At 40.1% G+C, this 12,020-nt stretch overlaps 1 protein-coding gene across 1 annotated transcript in view; it reads right to left on the reverse strand.

The window, feature by feature from the left end:
- Positions 1-8,426, reverse strand: part of LOC110035675 (heparan-alpha-glucosaminide N-acetyltransferase) — a 49,922-nt gene extending 41,496 nt beyond the window's left edge. The window contains exons 1-3 of the mRNA XM_020739952.1: positions 8,160-8,426; positions 7,939-8,076; positions 7,736-7,817 (exon numbers count right to left, since the gene is read on the reverse strand). Coding sequence (XP_020595611.1) covers positions 7,736-7,817; positions 7,939-8,076; positions 8,160-8,330 — 391 coding nt within the window. The 5' untranslated portion in view covers positions 8,331-8,426. The remainder of the gene's footprint in view (positions 1-7,735; positions 7,818-7,938; positions 8,077-8,159) is intronic.
- Between the last annotated feature and the right edge of the window lie 3,594 nt (positions 8,427-12,020).

Genomic DNA, 12,020 nt, shown 5'->3' on the forward strand with positions numbered 1-12,020 from the left:
TATATATATATAATTTGAATTTGAAAATGTCCTGGAAGCATACCCAAGGAATAGAGCGTCATAGAGAGAGAAGGGAAAGATAAAGACATTAATGAATAGTAAGAGCGTGTAACCATTAATAAAAAATTGACACCTATTTATAGACATAGGGTATGAGTTTTAGAATTACAAGTATGTCCTCTAATTATTAGTCTCTGAGAGTTTTTTTTTAGTACATTACATGTGTTAGATATATTAAATGGCAAGTGGACGTATCTGATCGATGTGTGTCCCGACGATCGATGGGTGCGTAGCCGATTGTTTTCCCTTAATCCACCGCGTCGGCTTTTAGTATATCATCAAGTCTTGGTTCGACCGGTTAGCCTAAGCCGATCATTAGGCTTTTTAGTGGCTCAATACTTAGGCTTGGCTTCAAGAGGCTCTTCTTGCTCCAGAGTTGTTGGTCGGTCAGCTGATTCCTCAACTCATTCATCATTTGACTTGACCGTTGAATTGCCTCGAGATTCATGTTGACATATTTTTCGTATATATATTTAGTTCACTGATTCCCTTACTTCTTGAAGGTCATGAGAGAGTAGCGGTTGTGCATGATCCTCCCTTCCTCTTGCACGATTTTTTCCTTCTTCTTGAGCCTGTGGTGAAGTCTGGTGAAGGAGCCTCTGTTGTTGATAGGGATGCGCTTTTCAGGGCCCTCGGCGATAGGCGAACTAGGGCCTGAAAGGTGGAAGTGAAGAGAAAGTCGGCGAAGGAAACACCTGTGAGGAAATAAGCAAGAAAAGAGTAATGAAGAAATCCAAAGTCAATAACCAAGGAAATCAGATAGGTCCTCTGACTCTCTTGTGGGTTTGAAGTAGAAGAGACTTTGTGACCAAACCGAGGGACGACCGGTCGACCCTCTGACAAGGCCAATTGTTTCTATAGATGACCATGCTTATATGGTGAAGCCATTTACTTAGCCTATCTCTGAGCCATCAAACCCTCAGGTTGTGGAGATCAAACAAGTGGTTGGAGGCGACCTCCCATTCAATTCATCAGGAGACGAATAATATCTGAGTTCTCTGTTTATAATACTTTTTGATGCATTCATAGAGATCCTGACGTAGATCTTGCGGATGATGTTGATGTCGTGGACCAGAAGTTGGGAGAAGGTGACCAGCCCCGCTATGCGAGATAAGGGTCGGAGCGCAAAGGCACCCCTAGTGCGGTTAGGAAGGAGGAGACCGAGGGACTCCAGTTGTCTTTTGATTCCTTTGCACACTGTCTTACAGAGATTGAGGAACATTTTTTTCGGGCTATCGGGCGGGAGATGATGACCAAGGAGTGGCAGAATTCATGATGAGAATGAACCGGATGGAAGGGGAGATTTCTGCCTTGCGTGAGGAGTTTTTCAGTTTTCCGGAGTGAGATGACTATTGTTCAGGAGGAGATGGCACGCCTATATTTGGAATTGATGGCCGCTAGGGGAACCACCTCAATTCAATTAGGGATCGGTCGAGCCGGGTGTTTTAGGCTAGAGGGTAAGTTCTTGTATGAGAGACTGTTCACCGATGATTTCTTTTGGGTGAAGCCGCGGACGATCGCCTAGTGCGGTTCTTTCTCTCGGAATACCTTTCCGAGGGATTTTATGTAATCGACATTCGAAAGTGAATAAATAAAAAAATTAATTTTCAATCATGATTAATTTTTTACCACGAGTATTGTGTTGATTTTTCACATCACATTACAACGTTCTATCAGTGGCGCTTCGTATTTCTTCCCTATATAAATAGACGGGTCATTGTCCCCTAATTACCTTTTCTCCTTTTCTTCTCCGAGATCCTTCGTCTCCTCTCCTCTTTCATCCTTACATGATGGCGAGAAAGTTTTTGCAGTAAACCTTGGCTCGATCCCTGCCGCGAAAATAACAGTTTTATCCGCGGCGGGGGTAATGAAGATCCATGATCTCTATGTTCTTAGCCCTTTGATCCAGCTTTGACCGACAACCAATCACGAACGAGCTACACAGATCAGTTTGGCGCGGAATTGGTCTTCAACAAAAACCAAAACAGGGTCTTCAATTGCCACTGTGGAGAGCTACAGTCGATTTTCAACCGATACGACATCATTCTGGCATAGGTTCTCCTGAATTTATTGACTGGGATTATGACTTTCATCCTTTTCTGCCGGAGGATGAAGATTCCATGGAAAATCAAGCTATTCAATCACTTCGTCTCATTCAAGATTGGTCGGGATGGTTACATCTAGTTCGCTGCAGGTTCCAAGGTTCAGTTGTTGAGACTCGAGAACAAAATAAATGATTGGAAGACTAAATTCCTTATTGCTTCCTGTACGAGTGATTGGGGGATTCAAGCTCTTCCAATGGAGCGCAACGTAAAAAAAGACCAAAATTTTGCCCGGACACCTCCGAACTTACGGATCACTGATCGTGGGCCATCACCTCTCTTTGTTCCAGTACCTCGATCCCAAGATTATCAGTCATATGATCTAATCGGATGGTGATGAAACTATGACTGAGGGATTGAGGGTTGCTTCTGACAGCCGCGAGGTGGTTCGAGAGAACGTTGCTGCAAAGTGAGTGTCTTTGAAGAAACCCCGGGGGAAGAGTGTCCTTTCTCAATTTGGAAGGGGCAAAGGACATTCGGGTTCACATGGATCCACCAAGGGGGATGCTAAAGGTAAGTAGCATTTTCCTTGTTCTCCCGTTAATTATTTGTTAGTCTTAGTTACTGATTTAGAAATAGTTCGCGGTGTTGTATTCAAGTTTCTTGAAGTGGATTGAGGAGGATCTTCTTCGGACTCCCAATATCCTGGCCTCTGGTGATATGGGGGGAGATCTAGCAGTCTGCGGAGTACGGTCTGCGACCTCTGGTTGACTTTCTTTATAGGCCCCCAAGAACAAGGGGAAGATAATCGCGTCTCCTACCCCATTTCAATCGGAATGGTCGGAGGGAGAGCATGGAGAGGACACTGCGGGAGCAGGGGAATCTCCCGTTGGGAAGGAAAGACTCCCACCCCGGACAGAGGTTTACGCTCTCTTCCTTCTCCCTCAAAGAAAGGGAAATGCGAACGAGCGACCACTACGCTTTTATTGACAAAAAGACGGAGTGGTTTCTCGGTACTCTCCTGTATGGGGATAATTCGTCTACCTTTTATCGGATCACTAACAGTACGGAGGGAAGCGCATCAATCCATTTTTCATTGGCTCCTTCTATCGATCGGCTAGATGATCCATCAGTGAACAACGTCCATGTATACCGGTCGGTTGCCAACTCCTTCACACCATCCATTGGTTCGAAGAAATTCCTCAAGAAGTCTGCAATGACTTACGCCTTAATCACTATTAGAAAAACGTGGGAGATGTCGAATTCACTGAGCTATACCGACCATTTAAGTAACCGACTGAAATGCTCTGGGTGAGTGAGAACGGATTTCAACGGATGGTCGGTAATGACTCAGATTGGGTGTACCTGAACATATGGTCGGAGCCTACGTATTGAAACGATCAATAAAAACGTTAGTTTTTTCATTATCGAGTACCTGAGTTCAACATCTCTAAGGATCAATCTGGTGTTGTATACCGGGTATTGTTTCTCGAGTTCCTCTATGACTAAGATTGAATTGACTGCCTCTGGTCCCACCTCTAGGTATAGAGAAAGTTTTTCCTTCGATTTTGGACTTTGAAGTAGAGGGGGAGAGGTGGGACATCGTTTGAGGCTTGCAAAGGCTTCTTCGCACCTGGGGTCCACTAAAAAAATTTGGCTTTTCTTAGTACATTGAAGAAAGCTTCACATTTATCCCCTGATTTAGATATGAACTGGCAGAGTCCAGTTATCTAACCCGTTAGTTCTTTAATTTCTTTAGTACTCTGGGGGGATGACATGTCAAATGAATGTCTGGATTTTTCGGTCAGAATATATCCCAGGAATTTGTCTGTCGAGGCTCAGAATGTGCATTTTAAAAAGTTTTACCTCATGTTAAATTTTTTAGGTAAAACTTTTTAAGTGTTTGAAAGTTTCCTTTAAATTTACTATATGTTGTATGGCTAACTGACTCTTAACTAACACATCATTAGCATACACTTCAATATTTTTCTCCTTTTGATTCGCAAAAATTACATCTACAAGATGTTGATAAGTGCCCCCAACATTCTTCAGCCCACAAGGCATTATATTATAATAATAAAATTCCCCACTAGTAATAAAAAAAAATTACCAGGTTTGTGGGGTACATCTTAATCAAGTGGTATCCGAAAAATGAATCCAAGAAGCTCAGGATTGAGTAACCGACCGTTGAATCTACTAGTGCATCAATCCTCAACAACGGGTACCATCCTTCGGGGACGCTGAATTTAACTAGGTGAAATAAACACATACCACCATCTGTCGTTAGATTTTTGTACCATCACGACATTGAAGATCCACAAGGGAAACTGTACCTCCAAAATATAGTCGGCATCTTTCAGTTTTTGTACCACTTCTCGGATAGGCCTTATCAACGTTGTTGTTGAGGTTCTGGTTTTTTTTCTTCAATGGTCGGGTGGGTGGATCAAAATTCAACCGATGATACGTCGCGTCGATCAATACGCAAGACACTTTTATCACTGACCAGGCAAAAACGTCTCGAATCCCCCGGAGAGTCTGGATCATCAACTCTCTATATCGTGCATAAAAAATCTCACTAACTAGGAAACATTTACCCAATTCTCCTTCGATGAAAAGGATCTCTAGGGTGCTCTCATTGGTCTTAAGACACCCTCCTCTCAAAATCTGGATATCAAGGGGGTCGTGTTCCACATTGCTGATGGCTTGAATATAACAAACTCGTGATTGTTCTAAGTTTCTTTTTATTTTAATGATTTGTCCATCTCATGGGAATTTCACTGCAAAAAGATAGGTAGAAGCTACAACCCTGAAGCTACTCAAGGGTGGGCAGCCAAAGTTGGCATTGTACATTGGGGGAGAATCAAAGACAACAAAATCCATCGTTGATGTGAAATATTTTTCCTTTTCTCCCTAGCTGACTGCATGTCCGATCATTCTGAGTGCTTTCCTCTCGCCTGAAAAACCATATAACTGATCGACCGACATGGTCATCCAGTCTACTGACAAGCTTAGCTTGTCAAACGCTGGTTTGAACAACACGTTGACAAAGCTCCCAGTGTCAATCAGAATGCTCCCAACCTGATAGTTATTAATTACGGTTGTCACCATAAGAGAATTATTGTACGGGTTTCCTCTCGGCGGCAGTCCTCGTCTGTGGAGAAAATGAGTGAATGGCTTTTAGTCTTTGAGGCAAAAGTAGCGACGCAAAGTTCCCCAGTTTATTGCCTCTTCCGGTTGGCTCGTCGGGATGATTTTGTTCCCTTACAGATGGCGGGTACTATCTCAACTATATGAATGACGCTGGTGCGGACTAGCCATCTAATACTTCTACAATTGGGGCTTTTCCTTGCCTCTGGGTCGCAGCTCCTAAAGTCACGAACTCCTTCAACTTTCTGGCCTTGATTAACTCTTTAACCAGACTTTGAAGATGTCTACACTCGTCTATGTCATGGTCATGATCTCTGTGGTATTTACAATAGTTCTTGGTGTCTCGAAGAAAAGCTCTGACCATCATCGACAGCGCTTTCCTGAAAATGTCCTTGTCCTGGATGGTGTCTACTATTTCTACCATTGATACCTTAAGAAGGGTCGTCTGAGGGCCTTCAAGATCGTATCGTGGTCGTTAAAGGTGTTGGGCTGGTCTTTCATGATATTGAATCATTCACTGTTTTGGGTTCTTATCCAACCCCTTTAGCCGTTGTGAAGGTCGGCTGCATTGTTGTTGTGCGGATGATTTTTGTAATGCGGGCGAACTGGTGGTTGCGCTTTCTCCTTCGGACTTTGCCCGCCACTCTGTAGTGGCCTCTTTTGGAGCCTTTGGTCTAAGAGCTTGGGCTTTAGAATGCTCTCATAAGAGTTGATGTACTTGTTGGTCATCTCCAGTAGTATGACAAAACTCTTGGGTTCTGCAAGGTTTAGGTCAAAGCAGAACCTCGCGAACTTTAATCATTGGGTCAGCGCTAGTTGGGTCGTATCAAGTTTCAAGTCTTTTACCTCCAACATTTCTCTCTGAAATAGTGCAACAAACGAGCGTAAACTCTCATTAGGTCCCTGCTTAAGTTGCCACAGGGATTGGGCACTCCTCTTAGGCCTTTAGGCACTAAAGAACTGTGCCAGAAAAAGTCTTCTGAATTTCGCGAAGCAGGCAATTATCCCAACCAGTTGTGCGTTGAATCATCTCAGAGCTTATGACCTCAACGTAGTGAAGAATTGTCAGCATTTGAATGCATCAGAGATCTTCAGCACACACATCGACGATTCGAAAGATGTTAGGCGATCGTTGGGATTCGGTCGTCCCTTATAGGAATTTAAAACTGGGAGTTTGAATTTCACTGAGGGTTCAGCTTCCGAGACTTGAAGGGAGAAGACATTCTCTGGTTGTCGCAACACCTTAGCTCGCCCAAATCATTGTCTCTCCGCCATCAGTACGGATTTGACATTGTCCTAGTACAACGCATCTTCAGCTCCCTCTGGGGCATGGTCGGTCTACTCCCATTGTGCGTCGATGCACCCTCTCAAGGAGGGTTTTGTGCTTCTTGCTGAACACATTCTCCTCCCAAAGCCATGACTGCTCCTAAAATTGTGACCGCTCTGAGGACCTCTTCATAATGTCCTGACATCTGGTTCGAGATTTGAGTTCTCAAATCCTACAGTCCTCATTGCACGAACTCTTCTACAAAGTCCCTCGTGCATCCTGGTTCTACTATGTTTCTCAGGATGGTTTCCTCATGTTGTTGTTATGCTCTTCTTATTGACGACATTGTTTCATATTCACCGCACCTAAAAGGATGTTGAATCCAAAAATACCCAGAAAGCACACCCAATGAATAGAGCATTACAGAGAGAAGAGAAAGAGAAAGACAGTAATGAACAGTAAGAACATGTAAATTTTATTGAAAAATTGACCCCCTATTTATAGAGATAGTGGTATGAATTGTAGAATTATAAGTATGTCCTCTAATCATTAAAATCTGAGAGGTTTCTTTTAGTACATTATATGTGTCAGTATATTAAATGACAAGTGAGCTTATTCGATCGGTGTGGGTCCAAACGATCTGTGGGTGTGCAATAAATTGTTTTCCCTTGACGTCGGTTTTTAGTCGAGTACCACACCTTGGTTCGACCAGCTAGTCTTAGGCGGATCGACGAACCTTTAGTGGCTTGATCCTTATGCTTGACTTGAAGATGCTCTTCTTGCTTCAAAGTTGTCGATCAGTTGGCAAATTCCTCTGTTTGTTCGTTCTTTGACTTGACCGATTCATTGCCTCAAGATTTGTGCTGACATACTTTTCATATATAATATACATGAATACAAGTATTTATTTATCTTTTCTGAATTAATATATACGCATAGAAATATGAATGATCGGATCAAATGATTTTGAGCCAATTTTGCGCTAAGGTAGAATCAGCCCAAGATTAGATCTTCCAGCCTCAATATATATTGCCAACACATTCGATTGATCTAAAACGACGCTGAATAAAATAATTGTTGTAGATAAGTCATTAGTATACCTAATAATTGTTGCAGACGCATTCAACTGACTAGAAGTTCACCGAATCATTCAATTCTTTACTCCAACCAAAACGATTTGATAATATAAAATCAATGCATTAGATCATTAGATCCAAACCTTGCAAGATGAGGCCCCAGAAGATGAGCTTAATCGTTCTGACAAGGACCCTCTTCATAGCGAGAACCCGGCTGGGCATCCTCTGCACCCAAATGTAGATGCCACCTCAGAAATTTAAAAAAATAAAAAGCTTCAACAATAGATTCCACCGCATCAATCAGCAAAAAGGGTACCAAAATTTCAATTAACAACCAGAATCAAACCTTTAGGGACAGAGGAATGGCCATCCCTACGATGAACAAGAAGAAAGGCATCACAAAGTCCGCTAGGTTACAGCCATTCCAGGGGGCGTGCCCTATCACTGGCCATTCGCCGCCAGCCCCGTCCACCAGGATCATCAGCTGCCATGGTAGCAAGAAGGCCACAGGTTTACCACCAAACAAAAGAAAGAGAGAGATATAGGGCTGGATGGAGAGAGCAGTACGGCAACGGTGAGTCCCCGGAAGATGTCGAGCGCAGCGACGCGCTTGGCCCTTCGAGGCTTCTCCTCCTGTAACTCCACCTCTTCCTCTTCCCTGTTGAGAGGAAGTCGAAGCTTTGCCGGATCCACTGCGGAAGCTGTCGCCCGGAGGATAGGATGCTGCGCAGTGGCCATTCTATCTGTAATGCATGCGAAAGAGAGCTACAAAGAGGATGGAAGACGAAAGAGGAAGTAGAGAAGGAGAGTGGCCGTGTGGGCTTCAAGTTCCTTTGAATGGGGGGATTATTGCGTGCGGACACCGCATGCATCTCTGCATGCGGTGTTCGATCCTGGCCGTAGATCACGGTGATCCACGGTCAGGATTATTTCTTTTAAACATCTAATATGTAAATTTTGGGGTTTTTACAAACACCACTAGGCACGAGGGAGTTCAGGCTTAGTTCATATAAGATTCATCAAAAAATATTACTGTTCGTATTCGACTCGTTTACCCACAAATATTTATATATTTAAACATCTAATATGTAAATTTTGGGGTTTTTACGAACACCACCAGGCACGAGGGAGTTCAGGCTTAGCTCATATAAGATTCATCAAAAAATATTACTGTTTGTATTCGACTGGTTTATGCTCGTTTACATTTCAAACACAAAAATATATGTTTGTGTTCCACTCGTTTACTTGACAAGCCTAACACGGATTTTTCACGAACAAAGTGTCATTTTGACAACCCTACAACAGTAAGATGTTAAGGATTGAGACAATATTTAAATCCTATTATTTATATAAAAATTTTATTTAAATATATTTTATTCTATTTTTTAATTAATAATTTTAATTGTTTAGCTTTGGAGTCAATTGATTTTTTTTTAAAAAAAAACTAGTCATATATATATAATTGATAAGTAGTATTTCTATAATCAAAACGAGTCATTTGTTCATGTTTGACTCGTTTATATATCGAGCACAAACAACAAGAGCTTCTTGATGAGCTGAACACAAGTTATTTGCGAACAACGAACCGTTTTGATAGCCCTAGACACAGCAATAATAAAATTTATAGCATATCCAATTTTTAATATTTACATATAAACTATATGAATATACAAAAATTACACTGCGTCGCCCTCCGTTAACATTTACCTGAAGGACGACTACTCGTAGCGCTGGCACAACCTCCTTGATGGCTATAGCGAATTCATGTGGCGGCTAACTCCTAATCTTAAATAATCATCTCTTTTTGGCTAACGGAAAAACACAGCTGTAAATATACAAAGAATTTTGTGATATTTAAGTAAATTTTTCTTATTCATACTATATATATATATATATATATATATCCAAATTTTTTAATGCAAAGATACACGACGCCTTCAATTGTTATATTATCATTATTTTTATGCGTGCTAATTTTTATACCATGTAGAAACGTTAAATTATTATGCGTGAATTTTATGGCACGGAGCAATCATATTTGATGAATTTTCAACATTATAAGACATATAATGTATGTTTTTTCATGATTATATATATATATATATATATATATATAATAACCAGAGGTTATCATATTAGTCTACGATCACATATAATGTGTCTAACAATTAAAGTACCTCATCCTTAAGGCTAACTGTGTCAAAGGAGAATCAAACCCCCGATCAGATGGGTCTTATATCGTGGATGTTAATCATCAGTCCGACGACATATATATATATATATATAAAAGATATAAAGAACAAAAAGGAAAAAAATACGACAAATGAAGGTCTGCCGGCAAAAAACTTGGAGACTCACTTATCTGATCAGATGCAGTCATCCAAGCTAAAGTCGAAGGCGACCTAGCCTGAAGAAGGACAAAAGAATGATTGATCATCTAAATTCAAACTAAGAGAACTAAAATAACATCAATAATCATCAGAGCAAACTACTATGAAAGAGCTGTTCAAATGCAGTAACATACCTTCCTTTAGATGCGATTTGAGGAAAGACCCAATTCTTCAGTATCAACAGCAGTCCCACGAATGCCCTCAAAGCTCCTCATCAGTGATCAAGAATCGATAATACAACGTCTTATAGTAATCTCATAGTTTTCCTTGTTGAGAAATGAGCTACATATCGGGTTACATTGATTCACCATCTGTTTAATTATTTAGTCTCGCTTCGTTGATAGGAACTCATCGTCCAAAGACCGAGGGTCGACACCCAGACTAGATCAACCAATCGACAAAGCCTAGACAATTTAATCTGTCTTGTCGATTCGAAGCCAATCAAGTTTACTCGATCGACAATGCCGACTCAACTTAGCCAATCGGTAGCGTTGAATCAGTGTAGCCAACCAGACCAACCTCACCGAATGAAAGCCATGCAATCTCATTAGACCAGCGACATCTCACCAAGCCAAAGCAACACTAGCTCAGCCGGCCAAGATAAAGAACACCCAAGCGATAGACTCCTGCATGTAAAATACTTAGAAAATCCTATATAACTTCCATTAAAGTAGGGGCACAACTCTCGGTGCCCTTTTGGTAAGAAAATTTTCCAAATTCAAATTTAAAATCAACCAAATTTCTATTTCATCAAATTTATAATCAAACTAAGCATCTCAGAAAAAAAAATCAAGGACTCTAAAATTTGTTCAATCTGAGTCTAATCAAGCCCATATAAAGTTGTTAAAGCATAAGTAGGCCTTTTGACAATCCATTGAATTGTCAAATGAAGTCAAACATTGACATATTTATAGTTGAATCAAGCTTCTCAACGAGAGAAATCTAGCAAGTCTAAGATCACTCAATTCTAAGGTCATTAACATACCTAAATTCTTTAAAAATCACATGTGATCAAGGGGGGCAGCATGGACTATTTGATCATAACAATTAAGGAAGTTATGTACCAAAAGACTAAAATTTCCCTCCCTACAAAGCTATAAATAGGCCATTATCTTCACTTGAAGGGAGGAGAATAAGAGAATGAGAAGTGAAATTCCAGAACCTATTCTGGAGAGAAGACTCAATGAGTAACCGTTTACCTCCATAGCAACCGACCACCATCAATCACGACCCACTGTCTCCACCTACCGCCACTGACCACCGCCTATTGGCAACTACTGTTTATAACTGTTGTAGTCTGGCTACGAATGTTTTTGAATTTTCTAAAACTTATATTCTTTGTAGTTTTCAATGTAAGATTGTAACCTCATTCTCCTAGTCATGAGAGAAGTGTGTAACCCTGTACTTATAAACACCTAGTTAATTACTTCGATTGAGACAGACCCATGATTTTTTTCCTTTTCGGGGGCTTTCCATGTGAAAAATCTTTGTTTCCCTTCTCGCTACTTTGTCTTCATTTGTGTGTGTGATGAATTTCGGTGCAATGCTAAGACGTTAAATTATTACTCCACCGTTGCAAATTTTCTTGCACATAAAAATTCTAATCAAATAAATTTAATAAGCATGAAATAAATTAAAAGAAACTTAACATAATAAGAATGAAGAATACTAAAATTTAAGAATGAAAAAAATATCATATTATTTATAGATTAATATAATATGTAAAGAAAAAAAAATAAATTATGAAAAAATATTAAATATAGTAAAATAAATTAAGGAAATGTTACCATCAATAGCTTTTTAAAATTCTTCATATAAAAATAAATATAAATAATCAAAATAATAATTTTATTAAATATGTTGATACATTTTATTAAATTTAAATTTTACTTTAGATATTAGCGTGTCGAAATTTTTATTTTTTTTAACATGAACATATGTCAAAACTACATAACTATTTATTATGTAGTATGAATACATCATGGCTACTTTTGGAATTTTCATCATTAGTCTTATATACCAATAAATGGACATCATG

Source organism: Phalaenopsis equestris, unplaced genomic scaffold, assembly GCF_001263595.1.
Source record: "Phalaenopsis equestris unplaced genomic scaffold, ASM126359v1 Scaffold000002, whole genome shotgun sequence".
Classification (NCBI taxonomy): Eukaryota; Viridiplantae; Streptophyta; class Magnoliopsida; order Asparagales; family Orchidaceae; genus Phalaenopsis; species Phalaenopsis equestris.